General features: G+C 34.9%; 1 protein-coding gene across 1 annotated transcript in view; it reads left to right on the top strand.

The window, feature by feature from the left end:
* lrp1ab (low density lipoprotein receptor-related protein 1Ab) overlaps nt 1–21504 on the top strand; it is a 146084-nt gene that overhangs the window by 68703 nt on the left and 55877 nt on the right. Inside the window, exons 27-41 of the mRNA XM_056449612.1 lie at nt 3023–3250; nt 4569–4749; nt 6824–6918; nt 7040–7189; nt 8106–8249; nt 8924–9049; nt 9143–9274; nt 9998–10132; nt 10215–10344; nt 11636–11762; nt 11917–12068; nt 13684–13808; nt 13973–14347; nt 20440–20629; nt 21254–21458. Coding sequence (XP_056305587.1) covers nt 3023–3250; nt 4569–4749; nt 6824–6918; nt 7040–7189; nt 8106–8249; nt 8924–9049; nt 9143–9274; nt 9998–10132; nt 10215–10344; nt 11636–11762; nt 11917–12068; nt 13684–13808; nt 13973–14347; nt 20440–20629; nt 21254–21458 — 2495 coding nt within the window. The remainder of the gene's footprint in view (nt 1–3022; nt 3251–4568; nt 4750–6823; nt 6919–7039; nt 7190–8105; nt 8250–8923; nt 9050–9142; nt 9275–9997; nt 10133–10214; nt 10345–11635; nt 11763–11916; nt 12069–13683; nt 13809–13972; nt 14348–20439; nt 20630–21253; nt 21459–21504) is intronic.

A 21504-nucleotide genomic window follows, 5' to 3' on the forward strand; every position in this document is an offset into this window, starting at 1 on the left:
TTAATTCATTCTATTACTTAATGTGTTTGTTTACCAGGAATTTCTGATATAAATTTGTTTTTACACCGTTTTTAGTTACTGTTTTCCAATTACTATGTTTTTAGGTGTACTAATTCTTTTCTCATTCTTGAGGACAGGTTGTAAATAATTTTCGACACAGGCTTCTTTCAGATTCCTCTCACGTTAGCGCTAGATCCCTCAATGTTGGGTGTTTTTCTGCTCTGACTCAGAGTATGTCTGTACTCTTGTGTGGGCTGTAAATCTCGTTTTAGAGTCAAGAAAACAGCAGTGTGGCGTGTCTTGCCGCCCGGATGCAGGATCAGTGTTTAGTATTCAGCAACACAGCCTTTATTCTGGCTCTGAAGAGAGCAGAGTGATTGGAGGAAAGACTTGTAGCTGCACTGATGAATTAACACTGATGTTAGAGGACGAAAAATGCTATTAGGTTCTGTGTTCTCCGTTCAGGCTAATCAGTAAGGAGAAAACACATCAGCATTTTAGACAACACCGAAGTCTCTGTTAATCATGGTGTTATAAATAAATAAAGGCTGCATTTGTTTGATTAAAAGCACAGTAAAAATAGTACTGTTGTGATATATTATTAGCTTTTGAAAGAACTGTTTTCTATTTGAATATATTTTTAGATGTCACTTAATGCTTTGAAGGCAATTATTCTTCAGTCTTCCATGTCACATTAAATGTATATAAATTGTTAGTTATATAATTATTGTGAGGGTTTTTTCTACCTCTTTTTTTTGTTTTTGATTATTGCTTGAAGAATCACTGTTTTCTCAAAAATATAAAGCTTATATAAAGATGTGTGTGTGTTTTGGTCAAATAAATTCAGCCTCGAACCAGGGTTATTATAGTTAACTAAGGCCCCGCTTACACTAATACAGTGTAATTTTGTAAACAGCGTTTTAGAACGAAAACGATTCACATCCACACTGACGTTTCACCTATCGTTTCTGAAAAGATCTTTGTCCACACCATACCACTGAAAACACACATCACATGACCACATACACACTCTGACACGCGCTGCAGTGTATGTGCTTGTCTGGGCTCCAGGCAGTCAGCGGGGGCCGGTTGCACCAGCAGTGCGTAAGTTAAAACGTAGCCTAGTTTTGACTTAAAGGGACACCTTCATTTCCTCACAAATATCGCTTTTTTTTCAATTTATGAATGAAGAGTTTAATTATCTTTCAAGGAGTGTTTTGACCGAGTTCTCCCTGCTCTTTCATGTGTAGGATATTGCGAAATAAGTTTAATGTTTTTATAACTTCATGTGTATTTCGCGTGCATCCACGGTGTGCGTCGTCTGTTTTTAGTGACTGACTAATGTAATGCACTATAAAAATGTAATTTATAATTTCATTTTTCATAGGACAGATATATATAGATGCTTTAGTTGCAGAATCGTAAAGCAGTTTAACTATTTAAATGCTTTTTATTGTATATTACGTCATACAGTGTGACTACGCATGACTTTACGGAGAGCTTACCACCTACTAACTACGGTTTGCCCTAAGAACATGTGGTGCAACCGAAGTGAGTACAAGTTTAGTGACAAACTAGCTAGTAGTTACTAAGCCCCTTGTGTATGCTTTACGTGCCAGTTTAAGAAAGAACTTACGAACAGCTGGTGCAACCCTACCCGGGTGCTTTGAGCAGAACTCCCCAGGTGAGAGCAGCACATGTCGGACAGTTCATCAAGGATATACCGCTGGATCTCATCTCACTACAGTCGTTAAATGTTACATTTAATTCATCTTGTCTCTATCTAACGACTCTTCGGTCTTTTGAATCTATTACTTGTTCTCGGGTAACGTAAGCGCAAAGATAATTTAATATATTAATTATGTAACTACGTACACTGATTCTGCATATTTGACTGATTGCGTGCCTTTATTTCCTATATTGTTGAAAGCTATTTATATTTTACTATTTAACTATTATTAAAACATTTAACAATTTATTTATTTTCAGTGAAAATGAAAGGAGGCATTTATGTTATAGGCTTCGTTTTGTTATAAATATGCATACAGTGAAGATGACGGTCATATAAATATGTAGCTACATGATGCCTTAACATTTTTGGTGTCTGATAAGGTCTTGATATCAAAATGAAAATAGGCAGTTCCTCATATCATGTTTTCATTTTATTGTTAAGATAGTGAAAAAAAAGTAGCCAGGGTGATGTGAATGTTATAAAGTACACTGTTCCCTGTGAATATTTACCTGACATGTCGTTGGGAATTTGTTTTCCATATAACTTACAAGGAAAGGATGCAAGACTGAACTTTGTGCATTTAATATTGAGGAAAAAGCCCCAATCAGATAGACGAATGTTTGCGGCCATGCCTCCGTTTTCAGATGTCTCCCTTTTCCCCTATCCACACTGACACTGAGCAGCAGCGTTTTAAAATGAAAACAGCCTCAACAGCGTTTCCAAAATGCTTCGTTTTCAGGGCTCGAAAATTCCGGGGTAGTGTGGACGGAAGATGTAACCGTAGCAAAACTCATGCTTTTTACAACTAAAACGTGTTAGTGTAAACGGGGCCTAAATCTAAACCTACAAAATTTGTTTTAATGTTGTTTAAATAAACATTAGCTGAAGTGAAATAAAATGCATATTAAAAACAAAAATATATATTTTAGATAGTTGTCAAGGATTTCTAATATCTGTAATTGGCATGCAGTTTAGTTTATTTACACAAAATTAAAATTATAATTACAAACATATGCATATAAACTGATAAAAGTGACAAAAACAAAATTGCGACAGATTCAGACTTAAAATATAAAGCTAGTATCTTAATGATGTTAAAATAGTACTCTTAGCAAAACAGATGACTTTTAAAAAACACATTTTCCTAACTTTCATCTAACTCTGTACTGTATTTTTGTTATGTATCTGTAACTGCTGTTTATTGATGATCAGTAAAATGATTTGTCAGGCTCATTTCCTTACATATTCAAAACAATATTTGTAGTGATGATGATTGTTTTTTCTGTTCAGAGTATCGTCAGTTCCTGCTTTACGCCCGTCAGATTGAGATCAGAGGGGTGGATATTGATAATCCCTATTACAACTACATCATCTCCTTCACTGTGCCTGACATTGACAATGTGACTGTGGTGGATTATGATGCTCTGGAGCACCGCATATACTGGTCTGATGTTCGCACACAAACCATCAAAAGAGCCTTCATCAACGGCACTGGTGTGGAGACGGTGGTGTCTGCTGGTGAGATAGCTTGGGTTTCAACCTCTGTTATTCTTAGTAGGCCCCAAAACAATAGCTGAAAATGGATAAATGTCTTTATTTAGGAAGATAAAATAAAAAAAACTATTTTTAGTATGTCTTTTCATGAATTTAAGTAATTTTATGTTTTTTTTTTTATTTACATTGTTTTAATATATTTTTATTTTATTAGAGATTTTTTTAAATGATTTTTTATCTTAAAATAAGAAGCATTTCCATTTCTTTGTATATAAAAATAAATAAATAAATGAACGAAAAACGTAATAAAATATAATTAAAGATAATTGCCTGTTATTAAAAACAATTGTTTATACACAGTTTAAAAATGTTACATTTAAAAAAAAATTTATATTATTTTTTTTAAGTAATCGTTTTATTTAGCAAGGATTTGTTAAGTTTGCATTTATATTTTCTAACTTTTTAATTAATTAATTGTGTTTTTTAATTAAAAACTGGAAACTGGAGTAATGACACTACATTTTTAATGACATTTTATAATATATTAAAACTAAAACCAGTTATTTTAACTTCAATGCATAATATCTCACAATATTCTTGTTTTTAATAGTTTTTTTATTATATAACAGCACCTGTTTTTTTCAGCATGAGATGCTAAAATGATAATAAAAAAAAATATTGCGGGATCCAAACATTTAAACTATAGAGCATGTTTGTCAAATAGCTCTTTCTTAAGAATAAATTACATCAAAAACATTTGGTATTACTTTTTTTTTTGTTCCCTTTTGCACATTTCATAGACCAGTGTTTCCCAACCCTGTTCCTGAAGGCACACCAACAGTACACATTTTCAACCTCTCCCTAATCAAACACATCTGAATCAACTCATCAGAAGATTAGAAGAGACTCCAAAACCTGAAGTTAATGGGTCAGATAAGGGAGACATTTAAAATATGTACTGTTGGTGTGCCTCCAGGAACATTGTTGGGAAACACTGTCATAGACAATAAGTTACATTGCGTCTACAGGCCAACTAATTCTTATTAATGTGTTAGTTGACTGTCTGCTTAATATCTGCTCCACCAGCAGACATTCAATTGGCTAAATTGTTGCAACTACACTTAGACCAACCTTAACCCTAATCCCAACATTACAGTTTACTAAAACTCTGAGAATCAGTTGACCATCAAAAGAAAGTGATACCAAACATTCATACGTTATATGTCCTATTACGTCCCCATACTTCCAGGAGGATTAAAAACAAATTAATATACATGTTTTATTTTTGCATTGTTGCATCAGATTTCTTTTGCATAATTCCTTTTTTCTTTTTCCATGTCAGATCTCCCTAATGCTCAGGGTCTGGCTGTGGACTGGATCTCCAGAAACCTCTTCTGGACCAGCTATGACACCAATAAGAAGCAGATCAATGTAGCAAGGCTGGACGGCTCCTTCAAGAATGCAGTAATCCATGGACAAGGACTGGACAAACCTCACTGTCTGGTGCTACATCCCATCCTAGGGTCAGTACAAGTATATACACATGCGTATTTGCAAATTTTGGTTTAGCATTAGCATATTTTTGTCATGTTAGCCTCTTTTCCACTCAGCTTGTTTAGTAAGCTACATATGGAGAGGAGCAGATGTTGTGCCAGTTTGCTGCTGGCAGAGATTATAAAGGGTGTAAATGAGAAACGTTGGCGTTGCTCATGAGTGCCCTTAATTTGCACTTTTCAGTCTTTTGCCATGTGGCTAGTTTAAACCACATGTAGTAGCGTTCTAGTTTCTAGACAGGATAGGTTCTGATAAACAAAGTGAGATGAAAACTGTAGGCACTCGATTGATTTTTGATCATTTGTTTGGTATGTTTTATTAATGTTTATTTCTTTTGTTAGACATTAATATTTAGGCAATATTTAAACAATGCTTTTTTTACATAATCTTGACAGACTTTTGTGATTGTTGTTGTTGCAGGCTTTGTAAGATTTTCTTAGTATTCCATTCAAAGAATATCTAATTAAATGTTAAAATATTTCACACAAGCAGATTAAATATTAATGTTATTGATGGATTTAATTTACATTTCACAATATTACATTTTTATTATGTCATGTTTTTATGTTTATTTTGATATGTTATTATATGATTTTGTATGTTGTTGTATTGTATTTAACGTTTTTTAAAAATTATTTCGTTTTTCTGTTTTAACTTAAACTGCTAATTGCATACCACTACTACTGCTAATAATAATTATAATAATGACAATGATAATTGTTGTTTTTATACAGAAAATGTTATAATGGGCACTGCTTTGCCATGAATATAGACATTGCTCATCTTTTTTTTTTCATTGAATATTCAGGGCCCTATCATACACCCGTCACAAGAAGTGTTAGCTCCACGTGTTGCTATTTTCAGACCAACGCAACACTAATTTTCCTTCCACATTGTTTAAATAGCAAATCCATTTGCACCACTTTGTGGAAACATGAGCGTTCTGGTCTAGAAAAGGGGTGTGTTAAGACGCATTGTTGGAACTAAAACTGAAAGCAGGTCTAAAGTCCAGCACAGAGCACGTTAGTTGTGCACCTCGATTACACATTGTTTAAAACAAGCAGGATGTACAGCAATACACAAATATCTTTACAAATAAAAAAGAATTAAAGGATTAAAATATTACAAAAATGATTACTTGCTACATCAATATAAAAATCACTGCTTCCATGCCTTCATCTCGGGGGACTTTTTTCAGTTTATTCACGACAACCTGCTTTTGTATAATGTTATTGTTATCATTAGTATTATTTGTTATATGCATATTTATATTTGTTTTATTAAAAACAAGCTTAGATTTGTCCACCTGTCAGGGTTTGGACCATATGGTGCTTAAGAATATGACGCGTGTTTGGATATAACTCAGTTGTTTGAACACACTTCGTTATTATTGTTTATTCGTTTGCGGGAAAATAGAACTGAATTTAGAAATAGTTTTGAAACTAATTTTTGCACTAAACAAACTAAATTAATTATGTAGGCTAATGGATGTCTTCAGTGGAGAGCGTACAACACTGTTTCCTTATCCGAGAAAGAGAAAGCACAGAGCACAGGAGAAGGCACATTCTTTATCCATGCGCTTCAGATGCTCTGTTTAACTGTTTTTCCACTAGTAAAGCGTTCAGTTTTTCCACTTACATATTTCACCATGTAAATAGCAAATGCACCTTGGCGCGATACAACTGACTCTTAAGGAGAATGAGAGATGAGACTCTTGATTGGTTTATTCTCAAAACACACCCATAACTCATTAAGAAAATAAGCTCAACCCTGTTAGACCATGCGCTGTGGTGCAGAGTGTATTTTTTTCATCTTTAAAATATCAAAAGTGGATTCAGAAATGCCCTTAATGCTTTTGTGCCATGCACTTTAGACTAGATCATTAAAATAGTGCCCTCAGTTTGAAATATAATAAATTAAATGTTGCGATCTAATCTATCTAATCAATTCCTGAGCTCTAAGATGACAAGAAAATTAATCTATCAATATTTTAACTACATATTACAATCATGATATATCTTAATCTACATTGTTTAATTACAGGAAGCTTTACTGGCTGGATGGAGACAACATCAGCATGGCCAACATGGATGGCACCAACCATACATTGCTGTTCACCAATCAGAAAGGCCCAGTGGGTGAGTGACCTCTCTTATGTACCTTTGATTTGCCTAAAGCTAAAAGAAGGGCTGTTGCAGAGGATGTTTTACACATTTACTTATTTATTTAACTTATTTTTCACACATTGTCTTGTGGCAGGCTTGTCCATCGACTTCGACACGGAGCAGTTGTACTGGATCAGTTCAAGGAACAGCACTATCAACCACTGTAAGATGGATGGCTCTGGGTTTGAAGTCATTGAAAGTGTGAAAGGAAAACTCACCAAAGCTACAGCCCTCGCCATCATGGGTGAGAGAACATCATCAAGCTATAGTCACAAATGCTGAAAAAAAATGTCACAAGTTATTTGAAACTCATGCGACTAGATGAGTTAGTGTTTTCTTGAAGGCGAACTATTATGTAAAAGTCACTTTGTAAGGTGTTTGAACACAGATGTGTGTCAACACTGTAAAAAAACTACCCATAATAGTAAAAATTCAGGCACTTTTTCTATAATCCTATAAATGTGGACGTTTCCAAACAGTAGTTTTTTAATATTACACCAATGAACTTCTCCAAAAACTTTTGCCATTCTGAGCCACTGAGGAAATTATGGTTGAATTTAAATTTTGAAGGTAATGTGCCAAAGATTTTTTGTAAAGTGTTATATTTGTTCAGATCAACCTCATATCTAAAACAAAAATATAACTTCACACTTTGAAAATTTGCTTTCTGAATGTGCTTTTTTTAGCGTGCTGTGTGGCTAATATGGCTAAAGTTTACCATCTTCTTTGATTGTATTCCCAGAGACCAGAGCTGTGCTGTTAGATTCATTAACACACTTTTATTATGAACTGTACTGTATAGTCAGGTGACAGACCTTTATGTTTTCCGTGAGGAAAAGAGAAATTTACTATAGTGTGACGTTAATCAGTAACATGCTGATGTTAATCAGATCACTAACAAGCTAGTCGATGAGTTGAGTTAACTTTATTCCTCAACAACTATAAAAATGTATTCACTAACTGTTCAGAAGCAGTTGTAACCTCTTCCTGTTTATCGTTTAACTCTGGTTGGATTATGTAAAGCTTTAATCCACTGTTGGATTCTAATCTATCTAAAATGGTCTTTTTACTCAAATACAAATGTATCTACTTTAAACTTATGCTAATTATTATGTCATTTGGAGTTACTCACTGGCCTTTGATTTTTATTTTATGTGTAGGAGATAAGTTGTGGTGGGCCGATCAGGGCACAGATCAGATTGGTACGTGTGATAAGAGCGATGGAGGCAACTGGAAGGTTCTGCGATATAACACCTCACCCATGATGCACATGAAGATCTACAATGAGACCGTGCATCAGATAGGTCTGTTTGTCATATTTTGTTGTATATTTATTACCTTTTTTTTTAATAGTTTTTTAGAGCTAAATAATTCAAATATGAGTTCAAATAGAAGTAATTAGATTTTTAAATAATTATTTAAAATTAGGTACTATTATTATTTTTATCATTTATTATTTTAATTTATTATTATTTACTGTCATTTTATTATTTATTATTTATTTTATAATTATTTATTTAGTATTTTTAGCATACAATTTCTTGATTTTTGTAGCTCTTAAACATTTTAAAATTAAAATGTTATTATTTTTTCATTAAATATTAAATGAATAATTACTTTTTAAAATATAATAATAATATTACTATTATTAATAATAATAATAATAACAATTATTTTGAATTTTGAAAAATAATAATAATTAGAATAATATAATTAATATTTTAAAAATATAAAAATACATTGGTTATATTATTAGTATTATTATTATTATTGTTGTTGTTTTTGTTGTTGTTGTTGTTGTTTTTGCTTTTGTTGTTGATAGTAGTAGTGATATTACATAAAAATTACAATATATATTTATACATTTTAAAGAATTCTAACTATAAATTTATATAAACTATAAATAATCCCAAAATATAATCCCTATAATTTAATGAATATGAAATAAGTGGATGTGTTGGCTTGATATTTCCTTTAGGTACCAACCTCTGCAGTAAGAACAACGGCGACTGCTCTCAACTTTGCTTGCCAACTTCACCGACTACAAGAGCCTGTATGTGTACTGCTGGATACAGTCTGAAAAGCGGCCAACAGTCCTGTGAAGGCAAGATCTGCTCCAAACATCACTAACAAAATCTTCACTCAAATACAGTATGCTTTCATTTTAACATTGTGTGTTTTGCAATTGTCTGTGAAGGTATGGGCTCCTTTTTGCTCTACTCTGTGCATGAGGGCATCCGTGGCATTCCTTTGGACCCATCTGATAAATCTGATGCCCTGGTACCAGTATCCGGTACCTCTCTTGCTGTGGGCATTGACTTCCATGCCGGTGAGTATACAGATATGTTCATGTGCAAGCAGGGTCTAAAATGAACATTTTCTACACATGCAAATTGTCTACAAATTGAGAATTGAGATTATTAAATTATTTTGTGAAATTCTAAAAACTGAAATTTAAAGATTTATTTTATAATTATTAATTCAAACTTTCTTTAGATATTTTATTATTTATTTAAATGATATAATTTAACAGATATCACTATAATACTATTGAACTGTGACGTATTTCATCATCATTTTAATATATTTATATAATATTATAATATAAATTGGTATAGAGATAATGGAGGTTCTGTCACATTTGCAGCAATTTTTAGAATTAATTGGTCACACTTTACAACTTGCACACTTTTCATTAGATAATGCATTTACTAGCATGAACAAAGTATGAACAATACCATGTACAGCTTTTATTAATCATAATTCATCATGTATTACTGCACTATTAAACTTACTGTGAATTAAGAACTAACAAAAAACGAATGTATTTTCATTAATTGACATGAACAAATACTGCAATAAATGTATTGTTTAGTCATGTAAGTAGATACATTAACATTATCTAAAGTAACCTTATAGGAAAGTGTTACCAAATACCAATTAAGTCCCATGTGGCACTTTTTGTTTCTAGTTTTAAGTTGTATGCCCTGTATGCAGGGATTCAGTCAAAATAACACTAACTTGGCGGTTTTGTTCTTCTTGTGCACTGTAGACAACGACACCATCTACTGGGTTGACATGGGCCTGAGCACCATTAGCCGAGCTAAGAGAGACCAGACGTGGAGGGAGGACATTGTAACCAATGGCATTGGACGTGTGGAAGGAATCACTGTGGACTGGATCGCAGGTGTGCAAATGTGCAAACAACACCATTAACAGCACATTATTGCATAAGCCATTTTACACATTGCATTGTTTTGTGTAAACAGGCAACATCTATTGGACTGATCAAGGCTTTGATGTGATTGAGGTGGCTAGACTCAACGGCTCTTTCCGCTATGTGGTCATCTCTCATGGGCTGGACAAACCACGGGCTATTGCTGTGCATCCAGAGAAAGGGTAAGCAAATAGGCCTGAATATGTAATGAAGATATGTCTGAATTAGGAATGCTAATGATTACCCAATGAATCAATTGTCAGAATGGATATCATTTAATTGCGTGGATTTGAGGGATACTCCAGATATCACTATGTTCTATGTATATTTGGGGAGAAAATATCACACTTGCTTAAATGGACCCACACATGCTCAAATTGCAGACATGTACATTTTAGAAGGTGTCTTATTTTTCTGCTGTCCATGTAATGCTACATTTAATGCTCATTTAAACGTTATTAGCTTTCTGTTATTGACACGACATTTGTCAGTGAAATAACGCCATAGCAAAGCTAAAGGAATTTTTTGAGACTCGGGTGAACAGTTCGCGCGGCGCCGGATTTGATTTGAGTTGAATATGAAACACTTTGAAGAGATTTGGTCTGAAACAGGTACGTCTGTATGTTTATGATGTAGACATGTTTATGATCCGTCCATGCGTGATCATAGACATAACCAGATGACCAATAATTCTTGGCTAGAAATTGCAACAGCAGTGGGAAAGGAGGAAAGTTTTTGTAAAAGTTTGGAAAAACCTGAGGGATAAGTTTGTTAAAACAAAAAAATCTTCAATAATATTAATGATATTTGTCTGATTTTACTGTCTGTTTCTTTTGACCGCCCCCTGTCATTTAAAAAAATATCTCAATGGCTAACGTGTCAAGTAAAAAAGCCTCGTCCGTTTCATAAGGTGCACGATGTGGCGCCAGGCGAAAGTATAAATCAGCATTAAGATGTTTGTTTGTTTTTTCTGTAGTTCAATGATGCATCTAACCTGTCTTTAGTACTGTTTAATTTGAATACATTTATTTTACCTCTAGTTTTGTGATTTAGCATTTTCTCTTTGTGTATGCGTGTGTTTGATATTGTGATATAGGTCTTAAATTTAAAACTTAATGGTCTTAAAAAGTCTTAAATTTAACATTATGATATCTGCAGAAACCCTGACTGTAAATTAGTTATTACATTTAATCATTTAATGGTTCTATTAAATTATCAATCATTTTTAATGTTTTTTTACAGTAAAATAAATTCATTTGGATGAGGATTCTTGCGTTTTGAGTGTCATTTGCACATCCTGTCATACATGAATTTATTATCAAGTAAACTGTTTTTTTAAACTACAGTAGGATTTTTCATGGGTATTTGTGGAAATTGACATCCATAATCTCAACATGTGAAATAGAATACATTTGTTGTTGTTTTTTTAGTCCTGTAGAAAGAAATTGTCTTGGACTGTGTTTGTGTGTACAGGTATCTGTTTTGGACAGAGTGGGGTCAGTATCCACGTATTGAAAGATCTCGTTTGGATGGTTCTGAGAGACTAGTTCTTGTCAATGTCAGCATCAGCTGGCCCAATGGCATCTCCATTGATTACCAGGTTTGTACATAAACACACGGTGCCTTTTTTTAGCAAACAGTTGCAGTGTATTAACTTAATTCAATAATTTTGGATTGAAAAGTTTGATCAATCAGATTTTTTCAATTAAACTTATATTCAGCAACCGAGTAAAGACATGTATAATGTTACATAGGAGGGCATGCTGTATTGGTGTGATGCCCGAACTGACAAAATTGAGCGCATTAATCTGGAGACTGGAGAAAACCGTGAGCTGGTGCTGTCTAGTAACAACATGGACATGTTTGCCGTTTCTGTCTTTGAGGATTACATCTACTGGAGTGACAGGTACAAAACCCTTAATCTGTACTATTGCCAATTTGCAGGAAGCATTTGTTTTCTCTTTAAAAGAAATCTAATAGACATCTTAGCAGATCTAATCTGTAATAAATTTGGGCTGTCAGTGAAAATCTAATAGACATCTAAAATAGCCCACAAGTAGTCTAATTATCATATACACAGGAATGAATGACTACACATGTGAAGTCTGTCAAATCTGTTTTTGTTCTTTGTATTTGTTCTTAATATATTAAATTTTCACTGACAGACCAAATTTAGCCTTGTTTTTGTTAAGGCATCTATGTTTAGATGTCTATTAGACCAGTGGTCCCCAACCCCCAGGCCAGTACCGGTTCATGGATCAATTGGCATCAGCCGCAGAAGAATTCATAAATTATTTCTGTTTTATTTATTATTTGAGTCTAAATGATCTTCTATTCATTCATTTATTCGTTTTCTTTTTGGCTTAGTCCCTTTATTAATCATCGGCCGCCACAGCGGAATGAATCGCCAACTTATCCAGCATATGTTTTACACAGCAGATGCCCTTCCAGCTGCAACCCATCACTGGGAAACACCCATACACTTTCATTCACACACATACACTACAGACAATTTAGCTTTCCTAAGTCACCCATAGCGCATGGCTTTGGACTTGTGGGGGAAACTGGAGCACCCAGAGGAAACCCATGCGAACACGGGGAGAACATGCAAACTCCAAACAGAATTCCCAACTGACCCAGCAGAGGCTCAAACCAGCGACCTTCTTGCTGTGAGGCGATCGGGCTACATACTGCGCCACTTTGATGCCCCACGATCTTCTATTTTAAAAAAATATTTATTTTGAAAAATGACCATGTTCTTGTGGTTACATCTCAGTCATTTGACAGCAAATTTAACCCACAAGCTAGCAAAATGAGTAAGAAACAGACATCTTTGCAAAGTTTCTTTGCGGAGGGAAAAATAATGATGCATGAACGGCTAAGGAATGGATCCGCAACCCATTTGTCAACAATTCAGGTGAATCCAGCATGTCCGTGCAGGAGCAAATGACGGTGGTCATTCACATACAGTATTGTGTCTTTTCCGCGCGCAAGTTCGTTATTGCGAGCAACTCGCACAATGGCGTTGACACGCTCATACCTTTCAGATGCACCCGGTTGAAATCATCTTCAGAATCCCACAAGAGCACCCTGAATCATGTGACGAGAACTGACAGAGCAGCTTCATACTTGGAATATAAACTTTTTGGTAGACTGACTAGTTCAGACAAACAGACTGCAGTGATTTTTAATTTTCACCAAAAATAAAACTTGTATCGTAGTGACCGCAAAGTTTTGTCAGCTTGTCATCCTCTGAGAAAATGGTAGTCACCTAGCAATCTACATACCCCACCATCCTCCGGGCCACAGTAAAATTGTCAACCGCTAACTGGTTGCGGTGATAAAAAAAGTTGGGCACCACTGTATTAGATGTCTATGCAAATATGCTTGGTTGGTTATTACCCTTTGGTAGTAATTTTCTTTGAATTCATAATAAATGAAGTTCTCAAAGATTTTTATGTGTTAATCTTCTAGTGGATTTTCCAGGTAATAAGTTTTTTATCTTCGCCTGTTTCCAACAGAACACATGCCAATGGCTCCATCAAGAGAGGAAACAAGGAGAACGCCACAGATATGGTGTATTTGAGAACAGGCATTGGTGTGCAGCTCAAAGACATCAAAGTCTTCAACCGCGCAAGGCAGCAAGGTGTGTATCTTCCCATAATTCAATTCACCTTTATTTGTATAGCGCTTTTACAATGTAGATTGTGTCAAAGCAGCTTCACATAGAAGATCATAGTAAATTGAAACATACATGACTCTAAATCTCAAAGAGTACTTTGGTTGAAATCGACTTGATATTGTTTACAGGTACCAACGTCTGTAAGGTGAACAATGGTGGTTGTGAACAGCTCTGTCTGTTCCGTGGAAATGGTAATCGCACCTGCGCTTGTGCACACGGCATGTTGGCAGAAGATGGCCACAGCTGCAGAGACTACGATGGCTACCTACTGTACTCGGAGCGCACAATACTAAAGAGCATTCACCTGTCGGATGAAACAAATCTCAATGCTCCCATCAAACCCTTCGAGGACCCAGAGCACATGAAGAATGTCATCGCTCTTACCTTCGACTATAGGGGTGGCGGGGGAAAGGGAGCAAACCGCATGTTCTACAGTGACATCCACTTCGGTAATATTCAGCACATCAATGATGATGGCTCCGATCGCAAGACTATTGTGGACAGTAAGTTTCAGTCATGTATTTCTCTTTGCTCTGTATTGTGCAGATCATTTAGTTGACGGTAGCAAGTAATAACAGTGAGAAATTATAATGAACCAAGTAGTACTTTAAAAATAAATGTACTGTATTTTGTCCAGTGTATATATCCCATTTTAAATTCCTTTTCCTCTTTGCCTTCATAACCCAGAGGTTTCACCTAGATAGAAATAATGTTCACATAAAAAAGTACTTCAAACTTTTATTCAGAATGTTAGAATGCATTAAACTGCATCAAAATTAACCGTGAATTTTTATTATTGGAACTTTATATTGATCAGTAAATCCTAAAAATGTTCCAGAAAATGTATGTATGTAATATTTCACAATATTAATGTTCTAGATGAAAACATAGTTATTGAGTTTAAACATTTTTAATGCAAAATAGGAGACCACTTTAAAATTCTAGATTATAGTTTATAGATGTTTATATAATATGTTTGAGAAATATGTAATTTTATTTAATTTTTCTTGCAAACTACTCATGAAATTTCTTCCCAATTGGGTGGATGCACAGGGACTTTTAATTTTCAGTAAGCCTGCTCAAACGCTTCCGTCGAACTGTCATGCCATTATAAAATAGCAATGTTTAAGATCTAGTTTCTTTAAAAATTGATGATCTTCACTGCCTGATTGAGATATGATAAAAAATGCACCGGACAACGAGCACTGCATGAAATTACATTGTTCCAGGCCATGTCTTTAAAATATGGAAATTTATTTTACCACAGTATATTCAATGGAGTTTCAGCAGTCGCCTGCTGCTCCTGGCGAGATTTTACACTTGAACAAATAAATTAACTGATTATAGTTTAGTTATATTTCATCATCAATGCTGTAAATGTACCCTTAAGGGTTGAAAAACACTTGCTGTACATATAGCCTCTTTAAATTAAAAACATTATCACTTAGAATATATATATATATATATATATATATATATATATATATATATATATATATATATATATATATATATATATATATGCATAACATGACAAAAAATATGCTTTAGATGTTTGAATAGTTTTGTAGACAGCTAATACCTATATTTTAACTTCAAAAGAGTTACGAAATCAACATTTGATGGACTAAACTTGTTTTTTCAGTCACAACAAATAAAAAAAAATCTTTTCTGAGGAAAAATGCTCTAAATGACAATTTTTTTTCTGAAATTTGAAAGAAACGTTTTTTAAACGTTTATAGAACAACATTTTACTCAAACCCATACCTAATAATTAAAGAAAATCCATAAAAAACAGACTATTTTTCTTTTTCAAGTGGTCTTATCTTTGTGCCATTATTTCTAAATATCAGAGATTGATCATTCAAAACCAAGAATCAAATATTCAAAAGAGCCATTTAATAATATCAGCATTTTGTTTTATTGATTATTGGAAATGGTGGTGGGCACACTGACAAAAGCATTGACCATCTATATTTAAAATAAATTTTGCTTTTGTTCTAGACCAGGGGTGTCCAAACTCAATCCTGGAGAGCTGGTGTCCTGCTGAGTTTAGCTGCAACTTGCTTCAACACACCTGCCAGGAAGTTTTCAGTACATCTAGTGAGAGCTTGATTAGGTGTGTTTAATTAGGGTTAAAATTAAACTCTCCAGAACACCAGTTTGGACACTCCTGCTCTTAACATTTGCTTCCAGACATGCCTTATTATGACAATAGAGTAAAGAAGTAAAGAAATAAAGCTGCATTAATTCAGCAGAATTTTGGCATGGGCATTTCACGTTAACTAAAGAACAATTTTTAGGAGTGAATGATAGTTCCACAATGACCTATCATTGCATAATATCATTGATGTGTTCCCATATGATTCAGGCTTCTATTCATGGCAGCGCAAATCAATACAGTTCAAACAAAAGCCTGATATTTATTGTCTTTATCTCCATGCATCATTAGTCCCATTACTGATTTTGCCATTTATAACTAAAGCACATATAATGCTTCTGCGTGGATGCTCCGGGACTTTATCCTCAGGGTTGTGGAGGGGTTTCCAACTCCACAGGGTTAAAGGGCTGCACAATTGCTCCTCCTGGACACATAACGCACCCACACCCTTTACAGCACACCCGTCCCAAAGACAACAACTCTCTGCGAAATTTATTTGACATAAAAGCATACAACACAGGATTGGCTACAACCGATGAGGTCGCTAGCAGTCTGGCGATTATAGCGAAATTGTGAAATGAATTGCTACTGCTGTTACCAATAAGCAAGAACATGAGCGCATAAGCTGGCAGCCAGCAGATGGTGAAAACTAACACCAACAGGACAGATGTCTTGGTCACCTGGTTCTGATAGCGCTCCAGTTGTGGTGCGCTTCCTTGTAGGCGTGTTTTGCGTAGGAAGATGTAGAGTTTGGTATACATGACGATAATGATAATCAGAGGCAAAGTAAAGCCAAACAGGAACAGAATGGCACTGTAGACCAGCTGGCTGAGGTCTGATAGGAAGGCAAAGCAATGGATGGGCACAGTTCTGATCGGCACAGTTCTCAATTGGCGGAAAGCGAATTGAGGTGCTGCAAGGGCCACCGCTGGGACCCATATGAGAATAACAATAGCCCGTAGACAACGACCCATTCGGAAACGATATGTCCATGTAGGGTACACTACAATCAGGTAGCGTGTCACTGCTAATGCAGCTAAAGTAAATACACTGGCAGAGTTACAGGCAATGCCCAGGAAGCTGATGAATTTGCATAGGTTGCTGCCAAATGGCCAGTAGCCTAGGGCTATAGCAGCGGTGTGAAAGGGCAGACCAATGAGCAGAAGGAGATCTGAAGCACTCAAGGCTAAAAGTAATGTGTCTGTGCCTTGATGAGACTGAAATCTGTTTTTCCTCCTCCGTCCCGTCAGGATATAGATGACCAGTGAGTGACCTACAAGCCCGATCACTATGACCACTGCGTCCAACGTTGGGGCCAAAACCTGTGTCAGTTCCCACCTCATAGTCCCAGAGTCATGACTAATATTCATACTGCACCCTAAAGTGTGATTCGTTTAGAGTTCAACTCTGACTGATCAGAATGAAGAGTGCTGTCTGCTTCAGGCCAGTAATTAGCCCCTTTTGAGCGTTAATAACTTCCAGAGCATGATTGGAGTGTTTACTTCAAGAGGCTGTTTCCAGGGTGGTTGTTAGTGTTTAGCATTAGCAATTAGGGACGTGTCCTCCTGGAAAGTTGAGAATGTATGTTAATGCTTTTGCACATGAAAAATTCAGAGTTTTAAATTGAAACCTTTTTTAAAAACAAGAAGATTTTAATCATACAAAGGCGCATCCTAAAGCTAATGCAGCTCGCACACTCAATCATAAGTAGAAAAAATTCTAATATTCTGTTACTACAAATGACTTCTAGAAATATACCAGAAATCAAATACTAGAATTAAATGTTGATTAAATCAAATGTTGACTCAAATTTAATTTATATTAAATTATATACAGTAAACATACACACATACTGTGCATATCCAGTTGAAGTCAGAATTATATGCCCCCTTGTTTATTTTTTTTCCCAATTTCTGTTTAATGGAGAGATTTTTTTTTCAACTTATTTCTAAACGTAATAGTTTTACTAACTCATTTCTAATAACTGATTTAATTTATCTTTAATGACAGTAAATAATATTTGACTAGATATTTTTCAAGACACTTCTATACAGCTTAAAGTGACAGTTAAAGGCTTAACTAGGTTAATTAGGCAGCTTATGGTAATTAGACAAGTTACTGTTTAACGATGGTTTGTTCTGTAGACTATCGGAAAAAAATATATATAGCTAAAAGGGGCTAATTAAATTGACCTTAAAATACTCTTTGAAAAATTAAAAACTGCTTTTATTCTAGCCGAAATAAAACAAATAAGACTTACTCCAGAAGAAAAAATATTATCAGACATACTGTGAAAATTTCCTTGCTCTGTTAAACATCATTTGGGAAATATTTTAAAAAGAAAAGAAAAAAATTCAAAGAGGGCCTAAAAATTCAGACTTCAACTGTATACTTCAATTGTATTTTAAACCCTTATGCATTCTCATAATCATTTGTAATTCATAGTTTTGTAAATTTGAAGATGTATTTTTCTGTTCATCAACTATTACTCTTAACATTTAATTTAATATGATGGTGGGTGCTTACCTTATGATCTTCCATGATTGTCGCTGACTTGTATTGAGTGAAACCAGGCAACCCTTCATAACACTATTCTCTGGATCGGTCAATGATGACCACATTACACACAGTCAATTCTACTTGAATCTAAGTGCCCGCTGCAACATTCCTCTTATGATCAATTGGATGACTCTTCAGATTCACTCCAATTCCTTTGTCATCCTTCCGCAAAGAACGCAAGACTGCTCTTCGTAGTGTGTCCGAATGCGAGATTTCTCAGATAAAGATCAGTAAGTACTAGGCGAATCGACAAACACCAAAGTGATCCTCTTTGAGATCCAAACACGATGTGTGGTCGTTCTCTCTTTTGATTACGTTTTCTCTTATGATGACGTCTTACACATGAAATGGGCAGTGCTTGTTACGTAAGTGTCTTGTTGTTCTTCCTTTGACCTAAAGACTGATGTGTTCTGCAGGATCATTATTGGTTTTTTAGCAAAAGTCAACAGCTAGCTTGAGTGTCCAGCCTGTTTTATGAGGGAGTAATTGCTGTTGTAAAGTGATGCAAAAAGATGCTGCGAAACCCCTTGTGAGATCATTAAATTAGTGAAGAGCGACTGTTACTTGCTGACTTTGAGTCATTGAGACTTTCGACTGCCCTTGCTGAAGCTCATTGCTCTGCATCGCTTCCCAGTGTTGTGTCCGAGACTCATCCGGCAGTCGACTCTTTGTGGAAGAACTAGTCAGCGTGGTTAAAGAGATCCACAGAGGGAGGGTCTTGTATGCACAGGCACCCATCCATGAAATGACCGGATGACACTAAGCCACAAAACACACACAACAACGGCTCTCTCACAGGCCGCTGAAAGCGACATGCACACGTAGCATGGGGTTAAATCACCAATTGGGATGGGAGAAGAAGTTTTAAAATAAATGCTTTGGTCTTGTTGTGTGTTTATCATAGAATTCATTTGCACTATGAGGGATATATGATATTAATCCTGATTAAAGTCCCTTTCTGAGAAGTTGGAATCCTGTACTTTTTATGTCTGTAGTGACCTTTTATAAGCATTGGGGATACAGGTATCAGTTTGTTCTAACTAAATTCAGGTTTATCAGGCAGAGTTATGATTAAAAGAATTTGAAGCAACTGGTAGTGGTGTTCCTGAATCAGAAATAAGCAACAGGAATATGGAGTCTTTGTGCTGTTCCTTAGGCTACATCCAGAAGACAATGATTGTTTTTTGTTTCTCTTTTAGAGAGTCAAAAAGTTTTGCATTCATACATGTTTTAAGAATGTTTCCAGAAGGAAACAGGAAAACTGGGTTAAAACAGTGTAATGTGTATGCTACACTTATATGTGCCCCTGTAAACAAACACAGACAGCCGCATATAATAATAAAATCACAGAAGAATGCAGTTTACATGTGCATTAAGTCTTTGTTCTTCAATTTGTGAGTATAGGCATACTGTAAACAGGACACCAGGGTGGACTTAAAAATACTTGATGTATTTCACTTTTATTTCCGGCAGCTAGCTCTCTGAAACTATATCATGGTCACCCACTAAAGTTAAGCATTGCTGCTTCCGGTCAGTACCTGGATGGGAGACCACAGGGGAAAGCTAGATTGCTGCCGGAATTGATGTTAGTGAGACCAGCAGGGGGCGCTCAACCTGGGTCTGAGTGGGTTATAACGCCCAAGTATATTGATGGCGATTCTATACTGTTCAGTATAAATGTTTATAAATAGGGTTAGGGATAAATAAATATATATATTCAGCTAATGGAATATCAAAAATTAATAAAAATGTACAGATTTCATTGACTATTAATGGGCAGGCATATGAATTAATTTGAATAGTGTGAAAATTGTACCCAGTATTTGAATATGATTTGAGTTTTAAATGTGCTTTTCTCTTCATTTCTTTGCACAGATGTAGGATCAGTGGAAGGTTTGGCTTATCACAGAGGCTGGGACACTCTTTACTGGACCAGCTACACCACCTCCACCATCACCCGACACACTGTAGACCAGAGCCGCTCTGGTGCTTTCGACAGAGATACCGTGGTTACTATGTCAGGGGACGACCATCCCAGAGCCTTCGTTTTGGATGAATGTCAAGAGTATGAAAATTCTGTTTACGTTAGCCATGATGCAGTGTCATATTTTAACCACACTACTGTATGTATAATAAAACTACACATTTTATTTTTATTTTTAAAATGGGTACAAACCTTTTTGTTAGTTTTTTGCTCAAAGTGATTCTCAAATTATTAATCATTATTTATAAATATGTTGGTATTTATATTTAATGTGATATTATTTAAATATTAAATTAATCATTAATAATTTTAGTTAGTTATTTCAGTGTTGCTATTTATTTCATTTTATTAAAAATATTTAATAAAATATTTTAAATTTATTTTTGCACATTTTTGTTATGTTATTAATATTAATAAATTGGGAAAATTTTAAATAAATAATTAAATAGATTTAAAACATATACCAATAAACCTATATAAATTGATTTCTTTATAATCTTGTTTCAAAGCGAATACCATAAAACCACAAAAGTTATTTGTACATAAACATATTTTAATAGTTAATCATGTAAATTTAATTTATTTTAAAAATGTAATTAAATAAAAATTAATTTGTATTTAATAATGTATATTTGTTAAATACTTTAATAATATTTTTATTTCTATAATAAATTGTTCATTTTTCTGGGTTTCTCTTCACATCAGCCTGATGTTCTGGACTAACTGGAATGAACAGTCTCCCAGTATCATGCGGGCGTCTCTTTCTGGTGCAAATGTCCTGGTGATCATTGGCAATAACATCCGCACCCCGAACGGCCTGGCCATCGACCACCGAGCGGAGAAACTTTATTTCTCAGATGCCACATTTGACAAGATTGAACGCTGCGAGTATGATGGCAGCCGACGATTTGTGAGTGGATCTGTTTTTATGTGTCTCCATTGATTTCTCAGTAGAT

This window comes from Danio aesculapii, chromosome 23 (assembly GCF_903798145.1).
Source record: "Danio aesculapii chromosome 23, fDanAes4.1, whole genome shotgun sequence".
In the NCBI taxonomy this organism is placed as follows: domain Eukaryota; kingdom Metazoa; phylum Chordata; class Actinopteri; order Cypriniformes; family Danionidae; genus Danio; species Danio aesculapii.